Source organism: Aethina tumida, chromosome 7 (genome assembly GCF_024364675.1).
Source record: "Aethina tumida isolate Nest 87 chromosome 7, icAetTumi1.1, whole genome shotgun sequence".
NCBI classification, from domain to species: Eukaryota; Metazoa; Arthropoda; class Insecta; order Coleoptera; family Nitidulidae; genus Aethina; species Aethina tumida.
Window position 1 is genome coordinate 14,973,772 of NC_065441.1, and position 23,154 is coordinate 14,996,925.

General features: G+C 30.2%; 2 protein-coding genes across 2 annotated transcripts in view; both read right to left on the reverse strand.

The window, feature by feature from the left end:
- The window catches only part of LOC109602506 (uncharacterized), a 181,663-nt gene that overhangs the window by 157,308 nt on the left and 1,201 nt on the right, over positions 1 to 23,154 (reverse strand). The gene's annotated exons all lie outside the window — the stretch shown is intronic.
- Positions 16,857 to 17,708, reverse strand: LOC109604037 (protein Flattop homolog). The gene is made up of 2 exons (XM_020020566.2): positions 17,327 to 17,708; positions 16,857 to 17,280 (listed from the first exon to the last, which is right to left on the reverse strand). The coding sequence occupies exons 1-2, from the start codon at positions 17,548 to 17,550 to the stop codon at positions 16,977 to 16,979; spliced, it is 528 nt and encodes a 175-aa protein (XP_019876125.1). The 5' UTR covers positions 17,551 to 17,708; the 3' UTR covers positions 16,857 to 16,976.

The following is a 23,154-nucleotide window of genomic DNA, read 5'->3' on the forward strand; positions in this document are numbered from 1 at the left end:
CGAATGACTTTGGCCTGGATATTCTGACTTTCCCATTGTCTGTCTCTGGTCGTTCCTTAAAAACGGTTATACATCCGAGCATTTTCTCCTTATCTTTATCTTTGTCTTTATCTGTTCGAGAAGTGGAAAAGTGGAAAATTTATGCTCGCGCAAACTTACATTCACACGTTTTACTTTAAAATAGGATTGCAAAAAGGAACAAGTCAGTTTCCTGTGCAAACTTTATCCCGCGAATGTTAAATAAATTAATTAGTTTATGTCTTGTTTTGGGTGGAAACTTGATCGTTTTATCGTTCGCAAATTCTTTATAACATCGACGAATCACACGAGCTGGGGAAGTGGGTAAATATGATAACTTTGTAGTAAGTTAATAAGAAGTTTGGTAAGTTTGTCGGAGTCGAGGCACAAATAAGTTTTATCGCGGGACGACGGATCACAAACTCTAGGTAATCCGCCCTCAGATAGATTACGGATACGTAACACAACTTTTACTTTGTCTCACTTTGTTACGAGTTGCCCGGGACGTGACACAATATTAACAACAATTAATATGCAGCATTGATTTTTGCCATGTACAATATTTTGTATGGAAAAAATGCTGAACAAAACATGTATCCACTGAACAACATGCTCGAAATTGTTTTGTGTCGTTCATTAAATGCTTTTTGTATCAGTTTTTTTCCGTTAATTAACAGGCACGCAATTAACGAGTGTCCTCCAATTCTTCGTGACAAGCCTCGAAAAATAATGAATAACTACCACCGACGAGGTTCGTTCGAAATCACGTACTTTTTTCCCCATTTAGAACAATCGTTCGTTTTTACGTTTTTGTTCCGAAGATAATTAAATAATTAATGATTATCTGACTTGAATTTGTAAAATGTTTTAACCTCATTGTATTGTTGATGAATTATTATTAAATTCCCTAATAAATTAATTATTAATGTGAGTTGTTTCATTCAAAATTTAATTATTTTGCTGAAAAGACTTTTATTGGAGTTTAATTATTATTCAACTGAAAATATCAAATAACTAAACCGTAATTTTGTGCAAATACAATTATAAAACCATTCAATTAAAACACATTCCTTTATATTATTTAATGTACTGAAATTTGAGCATTTTTAAATATAGTTGAAAAGTTTTTTAACCCAAATTAATTATTATGGAGCTGAAACTGTCGACCAGATTTTCAGAATTAACTGTATTAAGGACATTTTAGAATGGAAAACAATGGAGAAAAACTTCACATATTTTTAAATACTTATTTATTGAATTTCAATTATTAAAATATCTAATAAATTTTCTATGCACTCATAGTCACTAAAACTTGCTTAAAAATTGAGTTATCTAACGTTTTAAAACAATAGTATTAGAATAGTAATCTAAAGAACAAAAACCACATTGAATAAATCGTTTAATGAACTGAAATCTTTACCTTTAAACGAGTTTGCATGAATTAAATTTTAAAAATTGTCGATAATTCAAAATTTAGTTACGTGACTGAAAACTCTTACTGAATTTTAATTATCAATATGGAATAAATATGGTGCTTTCGCATTGGAAAACTAATGAATAAAAACTATATTTCCTTTATAATATGAAAAACAAAATTCTGAAACCTGAATTTATGAATTAATTCCGAAATATTTATTTAAAAACCCATTTGTTAGATTAATTATTATGTGCTGATGCACTTATATAGTACACTACAAAATGTTACAAATTTACGTAAAATTTCTATTATAAAGTTAGCTACATCAAGGACCTTTTAAAATTGGATTGGGGATCTAATGGAGAAAAATTCGTACTGTAAAAAATGTAAATCACTAAGTATACTAAAATTTATACTTCTTTAAATGAGTTTTTATGAAATTACTTTACTAAAAATTGTACATTTACTCAAAATTGTACATAATGATGATTGATAATATCCTATATTCTGTACCTTTGTATAAATTTTCTATCGAGAATCTAATAAAACCTTTTTGAATTGTAAAAGATAGTTCTTTCAATGTGCTGAAACATATGCCTGTGCTTTTGTGCACTTTATACTAAAGCGAAAATTGCGTTAAGTTACTGTTTCAGAATTAACCAGATTAAGGACCTTTTAAAATTTGAATGGGAAACTAATGGACAAAACCGCAGTTCTATTCTATTGTAAAAAATTGTAAATCGTTTATTGAACCGAAATCTATAATATTCTAAATACGATTTTATGAAATAAAACTAAAAAATGTGGGTCATTCGAATTTCAATCATTCAGCTGAAAATTATTTTATCATATTTTATGTATTATCCACCTTAAATAAATCGTCTACACTTTCGTATAAATGTCTGATTCAGAAATCAATTATTAGAAATCGTATTTCAAACCTATTTTATAAAACTAGTCAGTCAAAATTAAAATATTTAGTTGGAAATTCTGTTATTGGATTTTAATTATCATTCACCTGAAAAGATCAAATTAATTGCCTCCTGTTATGCACTTTACACTGAAATGTGTTTGACAACAGAGTTAAGTTACTGTTTAGTGTTGACTACATTAGAGAATTATATAAATTCCAATAATTCAGTTGAAAACTATTTTACTGGATTTTGCTTATTATACACCTGAAAGTATTAAATATATCAACAGTAATTCATGTAAATGTCTTATTCAGCAAGTGATGAATAATATATAATAATTCTATTCTATTATACAAAACTACAGAGCATTTTCTGTGTTGAATCTACATTTTTAAATACAAATTCATAAATTAAATAGAAAAAACTTGCCTAGATCATTCAAAGTCAAAATGTTTAAAAGATTCTACAATTTGATTTTAATTATTATGCACCTGAAAATATGAAATAAATCGCCTGTGCTCTCATGCACTTTACACTGAAATGTGTTCGAAAACTGCATTAAGGTACTGTTTAGAGTTAACATTAAAGACCTTTTAAAATTCGAATGGGAAACTAATGGACAAAAACCACGTCTCTATTCTCCTGTAAGGAACTGTAAATCGCTGAATGAACTGAATTCTATACTTTTTTAAAATAAGATTATATGATTTAAAATTAAAAAATGTGGATTATCCAAATTCCAATTATTCAGGTGAAAACTATTTTACTGGATTTTATTTATTATGCACCTGAATAAATCATTTGCACTTTCATGTAAATGTCTCATTCAGCAACTGATGAATAAAAATCATATTTCTCAGTGCCGGATACTCCCGTGTTCAATTTTAGGTCGGCCGCGCGCATGACGTCACGCGTAGAGTAACTTGCATTACGGAGATATGAATTTTATACGAATATTCTCAGAAATGTGTTTATTTTCATAGTTTACAAAAAAATCTAATATAAAAAATGCTTGTTATGCCATATTTTATAAATTAAAGATAAAAAAATTTTGCGTAACTGTGCTATAAGATGCATTACTGTTGCCGTAAAAAAATTTTTACTTAAAAGTTTATTACAATATTAAAGTTTATAAGGATAACCAACCATGGTTTTAAATATAAATTTTTATTAATACATTTTGACAGGTAAACATAGAACAAAAAACATAAAAACCTAACACTTGAATCTACGAAACAATTTTTTTCCATTTTCTTTTGCCGATTGATTTGTCTCTTAAAGCCCTGTTGAGTTCCTTAATTCTGAAGAACATTCTAGTTCTAAAAAAAAGCTGTTTTGCTTGTATGGGACAATCAATTTTACTACTTTTCATTAAAAGATCATGGATAAAATTCTGTTTTTCGGTTACTATGAGTTCACCATTAACTTCGAGAAACACTTTGTTTAATTCTTCAACTTGAGACATAAAACTTAACGATGGTTTTGATAAACCACCCTCAGTGAGGTGATCAATCCATGACCATGATTGACTTGGACTTTGTAAGGTGGAATCTTTTAGCTTGTAACAAACAAACCCTGCCAAATTTTGTAAAGCGTCATTTTCACTAAAAACCCGTTTAATTGCAGCAAGTTGTTTTTTAAGTTGTTCATTTTCAAGTGCGAGGTCATCTAAGTTTTTCCATGTTTCGTTTGTTTGAACACTAAAATTTTTAACACATAAGCAAATGATATGATAAATGATTTATAGAAAAACCATTACCCTTTTCCAAAGTAATATTTGATTCCACTACCATATTATTATCTAAATTTTCCTCCACCTTACAATCATTACTAACTACAGGCTGAGCTGCCCTTTCCCCAACCCTGTTAAGCAAAAAGATAAGCTAGTCTCATACAATCAAAGCAACACACCACCACAATTTGATATTTCAAAAACTTACGTGTTTTCAGCCTCAAGCATGTTCTTTATAAAACGTGCTGTTTCTCTTTTTTGTACGCAACTTTTCTTCTTTTTCCAGCTCCAGAAGTTGAAGGTGATTGTACAACTGATTGGGGTAAATTTTGCGTAGGAACAGCATCATCTTTCAGTGCGCGAAAATTTTTAGGAGTGTAACCCAGAAGGATATGTTTTAAGATAACTTTGTAATCAGTTTCACAGAAATGTTTGGAACACATTACAGCGTTTTTTGTGTTTACTTTGTCTTTTCTCTTTGTGAGATGTAACCACGTTTTGCATAGATTATTGTCTTTAGGAAATCTAAAAAATCTAACGTTTCCGATAGGACTACGTTTAGACTGGTTGTCAGAATTACATCCTACAACAGCACACCGCATTTTTATCACTTTAATACACAAATTTAATCCAGAAATTATGTAAAAAACAATACACACAGAAACAAAACGCCGAAAAGAATACCGTACATATGTTAAATAAGTATATGTATGATAGATTAGCGACTGTTAATCTGTCTTTTTAGTTTGATTAAAACACTAAATTCACAATAATACGCTTTATTACAACAAACGTACTTTAACCCTCTACATCTAAAGCTTGACTGCCTGGTTCTTTTTTAAGAACTGCCCCGATTATTAAATGTAAACAAATACTTCAGATTTGTTTATAAAACAAAACTAGTCTAAATAGATGTGAGCACGTCGCATTGGTCCATCGGTGAAGGTGAAGACGTAAGCTAACATGTATATTCAACTATTTACTTTTAATAATGCTTATTGAAACAAAATTGCCAAAGGGCATAGTAATTCGCAGATTATAGGTCAAAATCATATTGTTCAGTTCAAAACCTACTCTACGCGTGACGTATTCGCGCTAAAATAAGCACCGCCCACCATGCGCAATATCCTACCTTATATTCAGTGTATCATGATATTTCTAATCTATTATAGGAACTTATAGATCGTTCAATGTGTAAATATAAACATTTTATAAATAAAAATTCATGAATTGAATATGAAAAACATACTTTGATCATTCAAAATCAAAATATTTAACTGAAAATTCTATATTTGATTTTAATTATTAGGCACCTGAAAATATCAAATAAATTGCCCGTGCTTTCCTGCATTTTTTACTGAAACGTATTTGAAAACTGGGTTAAGTTACTGAGATGAGTTAACTACATCAAAGTCCTTTTAAAATTCGAATGAGAAATTAATGGATACTAACCACAATTCAATAATAAACTGTAATTTGCTGTTTGAATTGAAATCCATTGTTTCTTTAAATAAAAATTAAACGTAATAAATTGATCATTAAATGTTTTATTAGTCAACAAAATTTATTGAATTTTATTTATTATGCACTTGAAAATATCAAATAAATCGTCAGAATTTTCTTGTATATTTTTCATTAAAATAATCTTTTCTATTCTACAAATGTATAAATCGTTCAATATGTTTAAATTTAAACATGTTTAAATATGAATTCGATACAAAAAGGCATACCCAGCTCTTTGAACATTGAAATAATTAGTTTAAAATTCTATTACTGGGTTTTAATTTTTATGCACCTAAAAATATTAAATAAGTTGCTTGAGCTTTTCATGCACTTTATATCAGTGCATTAAGTTGCGGTTTCAGACTTAACTACATTAAAGACCTTTTAAAATTCTATTGGAGGACTAATGGAGAAAAACCACATTGCTTTTGTAACTATAAATTGTTTAATGTGCTAAAAATTATGCACGTTTAAATATGAATTTATTTATTAAATAAAAAAGTTGATAACTGTAATAACTATAATTATTTCCCTCTTGATTAAAGTTTTGATTTTTAATACACAAATTGTTTTCTGTAGATGATTTTTGTCATTATTGTCTCCCTGATTACCGCAGAAGTCCAATCATTAACATTGCATTAATAAAATGGTAAATATTTAAAATTATGAATGAACAACCGAAAGAAAGGACTCGTTGATCATAAATAAGAAAAAAGATAAGAGTAACGAATCGATAAAAGCAATCAGTCTTAAATATAATTCGTTCGTTTTCGTATCCTTTGTGTGTATCTGTTCGACATAATTAAGATGAAACGAGATCTCGTTCCTTCGTGCGCTCAAAATTTTACATTCTTTAATGGGCTGTTGCCGCTTTGTTCGCGAATTTTTCCCTCGTTTTTTTTTCTTATTCGGGGACCGTATCGGATTTCGTTACGTGCCTCGACCTATAGAAACTGTATTTCTCTTTCTTTTCGTCTTTTGTCTGAAGGATAATCAGTTTATTATTTAGAAAAATTCAAAGTGCAGCGAAGAAAACACGGGTCTTTGTTATGATTCATATTTTATTATCTCGGTACACACTTAAAATCTACAACGAGGGAATCGATGATAACCCGATAATGTTTCGGTTGAATTCAGTTCGGCTCCTAAAGGGGAGACACAAATAACTGGGCTTTTTTCAGCCAGTAAAATAAATTGGGGATTCGACAATGGATCCCACCGCCTCCCACGATCCGACCAACTTCGGTTTAACTTACAGGACTCAAAGAAGTTTAAGGAACGAGCAAACTTTTAAATACAGCTCGCATTTCGTACGTGTGTCATTTTATAACAAGCCAAATCGAGTTTTCTGTCTCTTTTATTTACTCTTCCTTAACCATACATGGTTGTTCCAAACTGGTTGATTTTAGCTTTTAGATGGGCATTTCTAGACGTGAAGAAGCTGAACACTTTTCTATTGACTAAAGAATCTTGTTATTGAATAAGTTCACAACCTTAGTCAATATGCAAGCAGTAAGAATTGAAATTCCACTTTTGACCTCTTGGTAAATGTAAATTTTTAAGCGCAGTTCACCCTACGGTAATCAAAATCCTTCCTGAATGAAGACTTCTTTTATAAACTGATCTACCAGATTTACCAACTTCAACCGATTGTACAGACTGGCAAGAATTGCTCTAATAAACCCATTATTCGGTTCGTGTAAGAATAGTATCATTAAAAAGTTATTTGAATTACAATCAAAGATTGAATTGGTAATTGCCAAACATCTAATTCTGTTACCCTCACTGGGGAACCCAGGTGATAAATGTTGACCAAATTCATTACATGAATTCTAATGGTTGATTAATTGCAGCTTAACGACTACGTTACTTGCAGGACATACCTTCCTTCCTTCCTTGCTGCAGGTTTCAGGACAACCTTGACAATATATCTATTGCCAATTATTAATTATCTCAAAATTTAACACAAATAATGTTATATTTTAACCAGAGGAGTACTTGATTAAGGACAGTTTGAAAATTTGTAAGATGGTATTTCTCTAATTTGTTTGAAAACACAGGGGTCAGCTAAAACCAACCCTTCTTGGGCATCCTATACAATCAGAGGGGCAGAAAACACAATTACTTCGATGGTGGTTTAGGTGCATTTTCTGGTGCGATTAGCAGAATATACATTTTAGTGGATTGAAGAGGCGGGAATTCGCAAATTTGCCCAGGCTTCCTTTAATCTTTAATTCCGGAATAAATCAGGCTGCAAATTGCAGACTCGGATCAAGTTTGCTATTTTACAATTCTCTCTGCGCCGTTTGATTAAATTCCAACAGTCCGACAGTTTCGAGCTCTTCACTTATTAGCGAAAGGCCACGTGATCAACCTTCACCTGTTTTCTTTCACTCTCTTTGATTTCCGATGCGATCGCGCATAATTCAATCAGCAGGAGCAAACGTTCAATAAAACAATGTAGGCCGGTGTCGCACAAATCAACGTGTTCCGAACGGCGAACACAAAAGCGCAAAGGAATAAGTAGTGAAATGGAAATGGGTAAAACGAAGGCGATTTACCGTTTTGTGTTTTGCAAAAAGGTTCGTTCGTTCGTGCTCTCATGTTTGGCTTAGGCAATGAACACGGTTTTAATCAAAGCTTTGAAATCATCGTTCAACCACGGTCGTGAGCCGCCTCGAAATATCATTCCCCCGTTCATTTTTCAATTCATATTCGCCGCCAGATACGGCGAAGGAATTTCCGTACTTCTGTTTAATTCATCCTCTCCGGCCCCTTAATTATCGACATTGAGCCGTCGCGTAGGAATTTCCAGACCGGACCCGGCGACGGTTCGTGCAGACGTCGGCGACGCTCCGCCGGGAATATACATTCGGTTAAATTAAATCTTCGCCGTCACAATTTTCCGGCGTTCTCACTCCGGTATTCTTAATGTTGGGCGTTAAAAGGCGGACTAATTCTACTATGGAAAACGCCCTTTTCCTATCCCGCACAAACAGCACCCCCATTTTCACTCTCTGTCCGCGAGAATTAATGGCCACCATTAATGCTAGAACGCTTCAAAAACCGGCAATCACTAATTGTTTCTAATGCTGCCTGATTTTTCAACGTGAACGTTAAAAAGAACGTTTCTAGAGTAAAATTTTATTACACTTTTTTGTGAGTTTAAATTTTTAGATAATTTCTTATACTGATTAAAATTTAAAGATGAAAAAAATGACTAAATAAAAACCATTTTAGGAGTTTTTTTTTTTTAAATTTAAAGTATTTAAAATAGTATAATAAAAAATTACGCTTTAAAAAAAATTTAAGGCGAGTATCAAATTTTTCGATAATATACAAAATAAAATAGGAAATAAACCATATTGAAATATTAAAATTTTTTTTTTCAAAATTATTTAAAATTAATTTTTATTTATTGTTTTTCCTAAAAGCTTTTAATATGAAAAGTTATTGTAAATAATAAAATAATTAAACAACATATATTTTTAAAAAAATGTGTAATTGACTATTTAATCTTTTATCAATTAATATTATTATATTTTAATAAAACTCTTTTATATTAAAAGACGAAATGTGTAAAATTCAGATATATGTTATGAAATTGAAGGACATATATTATATACAACTTAGTTTTACTAAAATATTACCTTCTCTGATGTAAAATTGTAAAAATTACAACACAACTTTTAACTAATATTTTAAATTAATTAATTTTAAAAATTGTACGTTAAAATTAAATGTTTTAAATCCTTTGTGTATTTTACATTCTTTGTTGGATTAAAAATTATACATTTTGTGGAATGTAGTTTTTAATTAACGTAAAAATAATTTACAAATATTCTTTTTATATTTTAATTTCTATATTCATATATGAATATATATGAAAATATTTTGATTTTAGTATGGAAATATTATGTTTTCTTGTTCAAAATTTGTTTGTTCAAAATTTATCTTTATTTTATTTAATTAATGTTTTTCCTAAAAACTTATATGATATACTTACTATTATTATTATTTGTTTATTTTTTAATTAAAAATATTTTAACAATACTGAAGTGTGTAAATAAAATACACACAATATACAAATATTGTATAAATATTATTCCTAATATTTTTTTAATCTGTTAATATGTATGTATTATATATTTGAAACAGAGAAACAAATTAAAATCTTTATTTATTTTATGGGAATTATAGAAATAAATTTTTATTACAATTAATTAGGTTTTATTGTTTTTTATGTTATTGAATTTAAAGAATAAATATCATAATAGAAAATAAATAAAAATTACAACAAATTGTTGAATAAAATATTTAATGAATGAATAATTTAATAACAAGTCTACAGCAAATACTTATAGATATATGTATATATTTTTTAATTTCATTGATTTCAAATTAATCAAAAACCTACTTTTTAATACTTCAATATGAAAAATACTCTAATATAAAATAAATAATTATAAAAAATTGTTGAGTAATTCAATATTATATTCAAAACTAATATTTTTGAGTTTTATTTTAAATTACAATATTTTTTACATAATTTATTATATAAACTAAAGCAAATAATCATAAATTTTCTATATATTTTCCCAATAAGAATATTGTATAAATATTTTTTCATTTCATTGATTTCAATGATCAAGAATTTATTTTATATTTTAATATGAAAGTATAAAAATTTTTAAAGAATTTTAATTCTTTTTTTGAGTTGGGGGAATTTAAAAATAAAAATTTATAACACAATTAATTAAGAGATGTATTTTATAAATACACTAAAAAATGATTAAATGTGAGTTAAAAATATAAAAAAAATAATTTATTTTATTCACATTTCTATTGTTATTATTAATTTTATTAATTAATCATTAATTAAATTAAGTGAAAATGTTAAGAAAGAACTTTAAACATTTTATATTACGTGTTTAGGTAACGAAATTCCGGGCATTAAACTTAGTTAGCGACGACATTAAATTAATCAATTAGTCGTCAAATTGTCGATCGGGAAATCGTCGAAAAAAGGGCGTGCGAAGTCTTTGTGTGCCAGACAAGTAAATTTATTTATCCAATTCGGCAACTTTCACCGCCGAAACGTTCTTTCGATTTAATTAAACCGACCGATCCTCGAACCGATAAATTTCGCCCCGGCAACTAATTGAAATAAGCTCGGTCCTGCAACTAATCCCGTTAACTTCAAGAGTTGCACCGTTTCCAGCGATTTACCCTTTTCTCTCTCGCCGCGTTAACTTAATGGCGGGGCCCTCCGACGTCCGTGTTTCGTTTCTTTTTGTGTCCCGGACCTTAACATAACATTAACTCTGGGGTGTGCGAGTGTGTGTTTCGTTCGCGGATTTTCAGATTTCCAGACCACGGTTTTGGTTTGTTTTTTTTTTTGTTATTTCTACGTTTTTGTTTCACCCAACCAACCCTAATTGGTCTGCGAGTGTTCGTTAAATCTTTTTTTTTGCGGTGAAAGGCTGAACCCAACGCGATTTGTGTTTTTTAATTAACTTCCACAGTCATTAGTGGGACGGGAAAAATAATTACTGTTTCAAGATCCTATTTAAAAGAAGATTTAAATTATGTTCTAAAAGCACAAAATGTTCCCTTTAAGCATTTGTATCCGTCATGAATGAAAAATATTATGAATTGACACTCGTTTTGTTGTGAAGGTTTTTTGAAAATTTTTATAAATAAATCGACTCTGGAGAAAGTTTTTCGTCGTCGGAGCCAAATTGGGGACGTAAATCATCCTCTGTCACACACACGAATTTCCATCCCCCTCACCTACTGTTTCGTTTCGAAAAAATTGACAAATTTAAACAATAGGTGCCGTTAATAAATTACCATTCAGGATGGTGGAGTGGAGGAAATTTAATTACATTTAAGTCGATCGGACAAATGTTTATTTGCACGGGATCTAATTAAATTTCCTTCCCGCGCTCAAGAGTGCAAACAATTAAGGAATAGTGGATCCAACGAATTAAAACGGAATCTCCACAATGGACGATAAAAAGCGCCAGCTAAGAATTTTAAGAAACTCCTCCGTCCCAAGTTCAAGTGTGTTTAATTCCCTCGATTGTCTCGAGATCGCTTTACTTTTATTTAATTTAATACGGACTGACAAATTACTCCTCGCAAATTACACGTGAAACGCTGAATTTCATCGAAGAACTTTTAAAGTGCTTCAAATAAACATTGAAACTTTGTTTGTCTGCGTTACAACTTCGAAAATTTTTATTCCATGATTAATGTTACAAGTCGCCAACCGGAAAACTTTTCTCAGATGCAGCCGGAATTTTATATTCAATTAGGGAAATTTAATCACGTGAACGTTGTTTGTTTTGCGCCGTAAGTTTCAACGTTCGGATCGGTACGGTTTTAGTGCCACACGAAAAATAAACCCGGTGCAATTATGAAGGCTTTCAAGTTTTAAATTCTGATTAATTTCGTTCCCGGCGTCGTATAAATGTTTCGAAAGTTCCGCATCTTCAAAGTTTTATTAATAAATTGAATAAAATTAGAGGAATTAGTTTCCAGTTGAAGTTTAAAATTCAGAGTTTAACATATGAGTTGAAGAAGTGTTTTTGGCGGATGTTTGCGGCGTTTAGTAGCTGTTGGAGTGAGTGTTCGTCGGAATTAGTTTGCCTGGAAATAAATTATGGACAAGAAACCCAAAAGCGGCGTTAATTTCTAAGTTGCTAGTCACTTAATCCTCGAGACTCGAGCACCAGGAAAATAAAGTTACGAACTTGAGTCGGTCCGCTTCACTCTCTGGTCTCTTCTGCCTCTGCAACACTTTCCAACTAATCGTTCACTATCTAGCTGACGAAACTTTCAGCCAGTAACCTCGTTATAGTTGCATTGATCCAATCATACATGTTTCAACACCTCCCTTTTATTTCTGCGATGAATTTCGTCGAGTTTAAAATGTTCCCCCCTTTCCACCCCGGGGAGACCCCATCCTAATAACCCAAAACTTAAAACCAAGCGCACAATAAACAGCGCCGCGGCTACGCGGCTAAACCTCGAGGAAAATTTTCAAATTTGTTAAATTTGTTCTGCGGGCCCGAAAATTTAATTTAATTTCTAAAATTCTATTAAAACGTTGTCGGGCGCGCTTTCTTATTTACTTATTTCACCTTTGCGTAGTACGTCCGCCCGGTCATAATTAAATTTCGTGCCCGGACGAAGCACGGGCATCCCCTCGTTCCTCCACCTCACCATGTACCTATGTGTTTTAATTTATTACGTGTCGAAAGCGCCGCTCCGACCATCATCCCCACGTTCCTCCTTCGTCCCGCGCCCCCCACGTGTTTTATAATCTGGAATGTAAATGGACGTGCACTCTTTGTGTTTGATCAGGTCCCAGTTTTTTGCACTTCGTTTTCGAATGTATCTCGTTAAGTACACATCTATTAATCAAAAACAAACTTGGGGCAAATGGGTGGAAGGAAAACAAAAGGAAGCCCGGGAGAATATATTATGTGTCGAAAACACGGTTTCAGATTTCTACTTTACCTACCCTAATGTCAATTTGTTACGTTGGCCTATTACATTTCAAATTGACTGGACATTCTGGACATAAAATACGCTGTGAGGCTTTTGAAGTGGATAATTTGAATTTCCTAAATTAAATAATTTACTTTATACGTTTCTGACATAAAAATAATCAATTACACTTGAAACCATCAGTCTTAAAATTGAGAGGAGCTTTGTAATGCTCTTAGTGAAGAATGACGAGCTTTAGAAATTTGAAACTGTTGGTAGAGCAAGTGAAGAACAACCAAGAACTGGTTCCAGTATATTTACTTACATTTAGTAGTCTATTCCAAGTTTTCATTGATTCTATAATGTATTCACATAAGTTAGAGAATGAAATAACTGAAATGAAGGGTCATATTTAAATTACTAAAAATATTCTATTAATATTTTTATACAAATATTAAAAAAATTTGCCTTCATGTGCTTGCCACGAAAAAAATTTGTTACCCATAACTAGTTTGAATAGAGTATAGGTATAGAGAATAGTTACATCAATATAAAGATTTTTTGATTTGTTTTAATCTCTTAATTTGGTGTAAGACATAAGTAATTTGTAGAAAAAATAAAAAAATAAATTTTAAAAAATTCATATAATTTAATATCATAAAACAATAACGTAGGGATTTATGATAAATTTGAGAAATGTTCAAAAAATAAACGAATAATTGGAGAATTTATTTTATTTATGGTACTTAAGGTAAAGCCATTTTAGTCTGAATTTAATACCTAATTTAAAAACGTAAAAATATGCAGGGTGTTCCAAAATCCCATTCTAGAAAACAAAAATAAAATGCTATTTGCCATTTGACATACTCTTAATCAAATCATATATTTTGGGAAATAAATTTTATAAATAAATTATTATTAAATAAAAAGTTTTACATTTTCCACTGACGTGAATAAAAAACATTAATTTATTTATCTTTATCCGCGTACAGGTCGCCCGGATTTTTTTTTTCGGTTGAAAAATATTCGTGTAATAATTTTATAATTGAAATCAGTTCCATAAAAAATAAAATCAGTTGATACAATACAGAATAAGTCTATAAAAATATAGTATGTGTGATATGTACTCATGCATATTCCACATTTTAACAAATCGTTGGTTAATTTTTAGACATGCAGTAATGATTATTGCAAATTATAAACATGACAGGCCATAATTCGGGATTTAACGACGAGTGAAACATTGGGAAATGATGATTTGTTTTCGTAGGGAGGTTTTGAATTGATAATTTATCGGGTTTTGGGGGTTACGTTCATGGGTGGGTGGGAAGAACCCGGTTGTTGGGTTTGGGTTTGGCTTTGGCACGTTTAATTAATTAGACGAAACAATAATTGTGGTGTGGCGTTAAACCGTTGTAAAATACGATATGGCTCGGTTGGCAACCGCGCAAGCCCTACCAATTTATCGCCTCAAACCGCTCCCAGAGGATTTTTTCCAAGTTAAAAACTACCCCCTTTTCTTTGTCACAATCGATGGTTATAAAGCGTATTAGCGGAATTTGGAAATGTCCAAAGTTCACACAATGGCCTTTTGGTATTTAACACGCAGGGTGAAATTTATTGAACGACACACGATCTTTCCGTCCTCAAGAGAAGTGTCATCCGATTCCCCGTCGTCTAATTCGGGGGTGGTTTTAACCCCTGCATATTAAAACAGCCGTCGAATAGTTTATGGTAGTTTTAGTCGCTCACACTTCTCGAAATCGTCTTCCCTAATTCCCCTCTTCATCCACGAAACTTAACTTATAATTTTGTGGCTGATGTTAAATTTAACCATGTGTTTTTTTGAGGAAAAATTAAGTGATGAAGTTTTTTGTCGTTCCATTTTCTTGAAAAGGACAGACGTGAGTGGAAATAGTGTAATAAATGTCAGTGGTTCCCGGTTCGTAGTCTTATTTCCCCTGGAACGTCTAAATCCTGTCGCGGCAATGACTTTTTTCCCGCCTTCTCTCCCTTATTTCCAGGCCACGTCCGAAACATCACATTCCGCAAATATTCCACTCTCGACAACGCTATCGACGATTCCTTTACTTTTTTTAAACAATTCTTTTAAAATAGTAAGTTTTCCAATAAATACTTAACAATGGGATTATTTTTAATTTAGAGTTCTTAAATTAAACAAATAAATGTTAAAATACTCTACCAAAGTAATCTCAAATTTTATTTGTGGTAAAATTGATTTGTCCAGAAATTTGGATATTTTTTTGGGTTTTTAATTGATTCAAATAAGTCTAAAATTAAATAAAAAACTTTAAATTAAAATAGCTTTAAGTTGAAATTTCTTTTTAAATAATAAATTTTATACAATTGATTCCTTAAGAAAGTTTCTCAATGAGAAAGATTATATGTATTAAAGTAGTTCTATTATTATATTCTTTTAAAATAATAATTTTTTTTACACTTTTCAGGATTTCAATTAATTTTAAAGTACTTAAATTAAGACAAATTCTTCATAATAAATTTTGTACATATTTATGAAAAATTCTTGCACAAAATAGATGAATTTCAACGAAAACATTCTTAAAACATGATTTATAATATTGTAAATATTCGTTTTTTGTTAAAGTTTTCAAACAATACAAAGGCATTGTTAAATATTCTTAAATTATAATAAATTAGCTTGTTCTGAAGTAGATTTTTAAAATTTAATTATCTTCAACTATGTTATGAATAAAAATTAAATTAATTTTAGTAAAAATTCTTACACAAAACAGATTCATTCCCAAAGAAAATATTCTTAAACTGTGATCAATTCTTTTAAAATTGTATAATCGTTTTAAACAATTTTTTAAGATAAATAATCATTATTTGTTAAAGTTCTTAAACAATTGAAAGAAATTTTAAAATATTTATAAAATTAGCTTGATATATATAATATTTTCAATTATGTCGAATTAAGCTGACACATTAGAAAAATTCTGAAACAAAGTTTATAAAATTTAATGAGGATTTTAAAGTAGTTTTAGAATAAAAATTCTTTTACAATTGTAATAATTACATATTTTTAAGAATGGAGTTATAAGTTATAATTAGTAAAATGAATATCAACTCTTAAAATATCAAATTTTGTACTATTTCTTAAGAATAGTAAAATCTTCTATGAAAGTATTCTTAAATTATAATCAACTGTTTTAAAACATATTAATAATAGGTTTATTTTTTATTAAAATTTAAAAAAAAACAATTAAATTATATAAAATATTTTGTGAAATATTCTTAAATTGTGATAAAATTTTGTCGAAGATTTTTAAAATTATATATTTAAATTATCTTTTGCCATGTCAGGTTTCAGGTACATTATATTAAACTTGTTTTAAAATGAGTTAGCCATATATTAACTTATAAAATTAAACTTTGGGAATATGCGATTTATAATAATTTAAATTCATTTTACACAATGTATAGAGGAAAGAAGTAAACGTTCACATCATAAATTCAATCTGCAGTTGAATGGATCTTTCATAAACCCACATTGTAAAGCGAAGATTGATTTTTAACATGAGCTCGGCAATGTAAACATTCTTGAAGAATTAATATTTTTCTTGTCCACGTTTCGTATTTTTATAATGCCAGTTTTTTTTATTTGTTCGGGTAGAGCTCCAGTGACGTTCCAATAAAAAAGACGCCTTCATGTAGGGGCAATATTATGATTTTGGTTAAATCTACATATCGAGGAACACATAATACGCCTGCTTTACATAAAATATGAAAAATATAAAAAATGATTTTGTAACTTTATTTCAATCGATACTGAAGCATGCCACGTTAATATTTTTATTTTACACTTTAATACGCATAATTTTACTTAAATATAAAGTGTCGAATTATTAATTTATTAATTATTGTCAGGCTTTTTGATACATTTACAACGTTTCTCATCTTCGTTTTCAGCTTTCTGAACGGCCTCATCATCTTGTTTCTCTTTTTCTTGATTAACTTTAATAAAATGTATAGGACAAAATACGATCTCCTTCTTCTCCAGTTCCTCCTCTTCTACCTCAACTTCTGGAGTAACGTCACTTTCTTCAGATTTCTTACGTTGAAGCTTTGGTGACGGTCTATGAGTCGGCCTAGGTTTCAACGCCCTCAATTTCAAATCTTTCAGATACGCCAAACCATTCAGTTGATTCGCCGTCTCCCTAAAACAATTTATTAACGTTTTAATTTCGAATGGGTTAAACGTACCTGGTTATCTTTTTGGGGAAGTCCCAAGCTTCAAAGCACATGGCACGCATTTCTTTGGCTCTGGGATAGCCTGGAATGATGTATCCCTTTTCGTTGGCTATAAATTTGGTCGGACCTCTCGGAGATAAAGGTTTGTCTACGTAGAATTTCGGCACCTCATAGTTTAAAAGGATTTTCGGTTCGAACGCGCCGTTGTATTGATTACACGAATAATGGCGAGACATTGCGTACAAAAATTATTTTAAAAATGACATTGACAACTGTCAAGGACCGTGTTATGTGTTTTAATTGTGAATCTTGAAATCTACCTCACCCTCGTAATGGTGGTTTCATTACACTACAACACTACAAACATCTTATCATTCTTCCTTTGAAAACATTCCGCCAAATTGAGTAACACTCCATCGTAATCAAGACTTAGTATAGTTGAAGTGGGAACGTTTCCTACAACGATACTCCGGAATGAAGGAGAATGAAAAATGATCGTTGTGCCTGGAAATGGATCCAGTTCCCCCGGGGGACGAAGCACGGGAACACGCCGATAAATAATATTCGGGCAAATGGCCAAACAATGTTCCTGGTCTGTTCAACAAATCCATCCCGTCTCACTTCGCCCTACAATTTTAATGTTCACGTGCACGACTACTAGAACTGATTCATTATTCAACATACTCCCGGATGACTTAAAATTTTCACACAACAATTAACTTTTAAATAAAACATCACATTTAGTTCCGTCGCACACTACGACGAAAGTTTTAAATCCTTTCCGTCCACAATTTATGAGATTAATTGATTGGAGAAAATTCCTGTGCGTATTGAGGCAAACTTTTGGCCGACGCATAAATTAAGAAGTTTCCCCGAGGTATTTCTAGTCGAATAACCAGGAAAGAACTTGCGAACAATTTAAGAATCTCTATTTACTCAACGTTTCCCGCATTATTTTCCTAGAGTTTTATACGGCGAAACATAATTTGTTTGAGTTATGTTTTTCCATTATGGTAAAACCTTTAATGCCTCGCGCCGAGAAAAAGGTTCAGTCATTGTCGAAAAACATGATCGATGCACTGACTCGGGGGAAAAAACGGAGGCTTTCCTTAGTGCACGTTCTAAAACATGTGTTTACTTTGCCTGCTTGTGCAGATGAATTTTTCATTCACCGGGGTTGAAAATAATTATTCTGATAAATTTTGCGATGGATTACGGAGATTGCTGCAAATCGCAAAATCAATTATCAGTTTGTTAATATTTGTATAATGATTTATCATTAAATTGTGCAAAGTTTTAATTAATTAGATTAACATTTCGACAACTATTTAACGCCGAACATGAGAATTGTAACAATTGAAACGAATAATTGGCGCTTACACATTGAATAATATTTCGCAGCACTAAAAAATAACATTTCATCCGGATGTAAAACAAAAACGTAATAGAATTTCGTATTTTCGTTCGGATTGAAATAAAATTGGCGAATTGCTATAATAAAATATTTTATTATAATGTCAATTTACGAGTACGAAGGCAAATTGAATTCGCATGAAGCCGCCTGTAATCATTTGTGTTCGGACATAAAATTTACGAATTTTACGATGTCAAAGCAACTGATTACACCTGTGTGTTCACCGATAATTTTATTATAGTTGTCTTTTTTTGTTCCAACTTTATTGGAAGTCAAAATGAGACGTAAAAATGGTATAAAATAGTAAATTAAATAAATATTGTTTGATGCAGTTATGAAGGAACCTTTATGTATCTTATTTTAATTTTAAATCCTAACATATACAAGGAGTTTCACGTTTCCCAATGTTTAAAGTTAGATTGTAACTATTATTCTAAAAATTTCAAATATTTTATTAGTTTTTCGTTAAAATTTTTCAAAAATAGGAACAAAATAGGCTTAATTAAATGTTAATAATTTTTTTGTTTAAAGGGAGACATTCTACTTTTACAAAATCATTATTTTTTTAGAAAAAAGTACTGAAAAATATGAAAAAAATAATAAACAAATAAATTGTTCTAATAAGTTTTTAATTTTCATCAATTTATAAATTAAATTATTTTAAATTAGCCTATTAATAATATAAAATAATATGTACTTAACTAAGAACTTTTTTATACTTAAAAAGATTACTCGAATTGTCAAAAACAAACAAATTTTTGACATTTGTCTGTTTTAATATAAAAAAGAAATTCATAATATTCAAAATAAGAAAAAATCAATGTATTAATAATATAGAAAAAATACTCAAAAATATGGAAAAAAAAAACAAATAAATAATAATGTCTAATATATTTTTAATTTTCATCAATTTATTAATTAAAATAATTTAAATTGATATACAACTTAAAAAATTAGTTCAAATAAGAAAAACAGGAATAAAATAGACTAATTTAAAAGTTAATAATTTTTTTAAATTAAAAGGAACATTCTGTATATTTTTATAGCCAAATAAAAAAATTGTGTAAAAGAATCAAGATCAAGAATCAAAAATAAATAAATAAATTCAATATTAAATTAGCCTATTAATAATTTAAATTGGTCTTTAACAAAAAAGTTTTTTAAACTTAAAAAGATTAAGGTGAATTGTCAAAATTCTTAATATTTCTTATTTAAAATATGTATTTTAAATATTTAAAATAAGAAACAATCAATGTACTAATAATATAGCAAAAATACTCAAAAATATTGAAGAAAAAAAAAAACAAAATAAATTTAATAGTCTTATGTTTTTAATTTTCAATTTAAAAATTTTAGCTTATTAATAAATTAAATTAATATATACCTAACAAAAAAGTTTCCTCAACATAAATAAATAAAATAAAAAAAAAACAAGAACAAAATAACCTAATTTAAATGTTAATATTTTTTATATTAAAAGGAATATTTTGTATATTTTTATAGCCAATAATAATTTTTTCAAAATTTTCAAATATTACCTAGAGAAAAGAACAAAATATATTAGATTAAATGTTAATACATTTTTTATAATTTATTATGTTTAAATAGTAATTAATATCTGTATTTATTACAATAAATAAGTAATTTATTATAATAAATACAGATATTAATTAATTTCCCATTTAATAAAGAATATACGGGATTTCCCTCTAGAAATAATAATATTATTAGTATTTTGAATTAACTTTCATCGAGATTTTCTCATTGTAATATTTGAAAAATTAAAGAAAAATCCTCGAATTCTTTTCAAGATATAAATTATAATATATATATTCAAATATATCATTTATCATTTGACCTATTAATATAAAGTTTTTATAATTATTGGAAAATTATTGACTCTTTTACTTAGAATTTAATTAATTAATTTACAATGTTACATTTGTGTCCCAAATTTTTAGAAATATTTGAAAAGGTATAAACTTTATTGAAATTTCAAATGAATATCTTTTATGGTCCTCCAGAAACCACAAATGGACTATAAACGTAAAAATACAATTGTATTTTATATATTTTTAGTGTAATAAGAAAAATGTTTTATAATATTGTAATTCACGTTTAAAAATACTGCGACCAAAAATAAAAGCAAAAAATACGTCGGTAATCCCTTTGTAAATATGAAAATATCAGAAACGAACGGGAATACGACGTCCCGTGCAAAATGTAGTGGAACCAGGAAAAGTGATACTAATCCGACATCGTAAAAATAACAACGTATGTTTTCCCTCTTTTATTGTGCGAGAGGGTGGTTTCTTATGTCTCCTCGACTTGTATTTTACCGCCTCATAAACATTTTTGCTTTTACATTAACACGATACAATGTTGTAGGAGAAGATTTCTTGTGAAATCCGGAAACTTTATTAACACGTTGTATATGTTTCAATGATTTTTAAATAAACCTGTTACCGCCACTTCAATTTTAAACAAATTTATGCTCCACTTTGAAACGACGTTAATTAACCCAATAGAATCCGGCCCCCGATGCACAAAATCCGATAAATCCCGCCTTGAGATGTAAAAGTATTTGCATTGTCAACGCCCGATCGCAGTTCCGTTCCTATTTCTGGATTAATTGCTTCTTCGGAGACGAAGGCGCCAATCAAGTCGCTAATTTATTCCGGCCACAAATCAATCCGGCCTCGAACGATGCAAATTAACACAAACCGGGAGGATTTGGTAAAAAAACATCAATTAGATTTTTGCAAGGATGTTGCAACGTCTCGTGAAATCTTTCCGATCACGTCCCGAAAGTCTGGAGGGATAACGAAACGAACGGTCTTGAACATCTGTCGTCGGGCGAGTTTGGTCGCGTAACGCGTCCCCCCGAAAGACATCTACATCGTCGCATCGTCGCCGAAAACTCCCCCATCGTGCCCGCCAGACCCGGCTGCATGTGACGTTCCCCCGTTTCAACCCCCGGAGTTGATAAAAATGTACAGTTTTGTATTCGAAGTGAAATATATTTAAATTATAGTCTGCGGCTTGTCATTGACGTGGATAAACTGATTGGGTTTAGAATTGATGATATCTTGGGTACAATTAAAGTGGGAGATATTGGCACGATCACTTATCACGTGACACGTATCGATCCGTCGGGAGTAAATAATAATAGTTACGATAATTCCGCAATGATTTAGTGCTGCAACGGGATTTATATCCGAAACTGCGATACTATTGATTTGGGAGTAACGAGGAAACATGATTTTCTTCCAGCTGTGAAGTCAAGTTTTTTGATGTTATCTGAAGGTACATTTACAAAAAAAAATCCGATAGAAATCCATAAAACCTGCGACCAATAAAACATGAAACGATTTTCATATTTCCGGAGAGGATAGTAAAGGAATACTCCATACGGTGGTTACATCCACGTAAAGAAAAACACACGTGCTTTATGTCTTAGAGAGAGAAGGAGCCGGTCTTAAAGGGAAACCTAAACAAGACAACAATGTGTGACATTTCAGCTCGGTTCGGCGGGAGAAAACGACGACAAAGCCACAAAAGAGTTTGAAAAATAGCGCCGGATAATCTTTACGTTTGACCTACATACCTACCCGACTTTTTCACCACTCCACATCTCTTCATTTCTCCACAAACGATTTCGCGTTGCGTGCTCCACGTCTGTTCCGGTCGTTCTGTTTACATCGATGGTTCGTCGTGTTGACGTTTCCACTCTAATTTGTAACCATTAGTAAATGGTACGTTTGATTAATTCCGTCGTCACGTGATCGGGGGCAATAGAAAATTTTCACGTAATATTTTTGCCACTATAGTATTTAGCAAACGGTTGTGTAACAACAAACAAGCAAAAATCATTATTTTATGTTCAAAGCAGTTTTAAATATATGTTTGTAGCAACTTCCTCCTCAAGATTTTTTACCATTTATTCCATCTTTTAATACTGTAAAATATGTAATACTTTTATTATTTTTTAATTAAAAAGACAAGATTTTTTAATTTAATTGTTCCTACATCTATCACATTTCTAAACCTAGTTTGTGAGATGAGTTCTAGTTATCATTTATTTAAGTTATATGCTTCTTTGTTATTACTATTTGTTGGCTCTAAGTGCCTGACAAAATTACCTAGAAAATTACCTTAATTAATACTTTTCACACTAATTTTTCTTTTATACAACCTTCTGTCATGGGATTGACTTGAATACTTTGGTCAATAGTAACAAATCCTCATCTCTTATTCGGTAAAATGTAATATTAATAACATATCTTCATTCAATCTGGATGCAAGTAATTCAGCAGGCTTCTTTCAGAGGTTCAGATCTCTTACGAGTTCGTTCAGTTCTGATTAATACTTTAAAGAATTGTTAAATCAACTTTATTTGTCGTTTTCTTCCAGCTGAACAGGAAAT

What these genes read in the sequence shown, in the direction of transcription:
- LOC109604037 (XM_020020566.2), bottom strand. Translation starts at nt 17,550, where the DNA reads ATGTCTCGCCATTATTCGTGTAATCAATACAACGGCGCGTTCGAACCG. An exon ending in TTCCCCAAAAAGATAACCAG is followed by an intron (nt 17,281 to 17,326) that starts GTACGTTTAACC and finishes AAATTGTTTTAG; the next exon opens with GGAGACGGCGAATCAACTGA.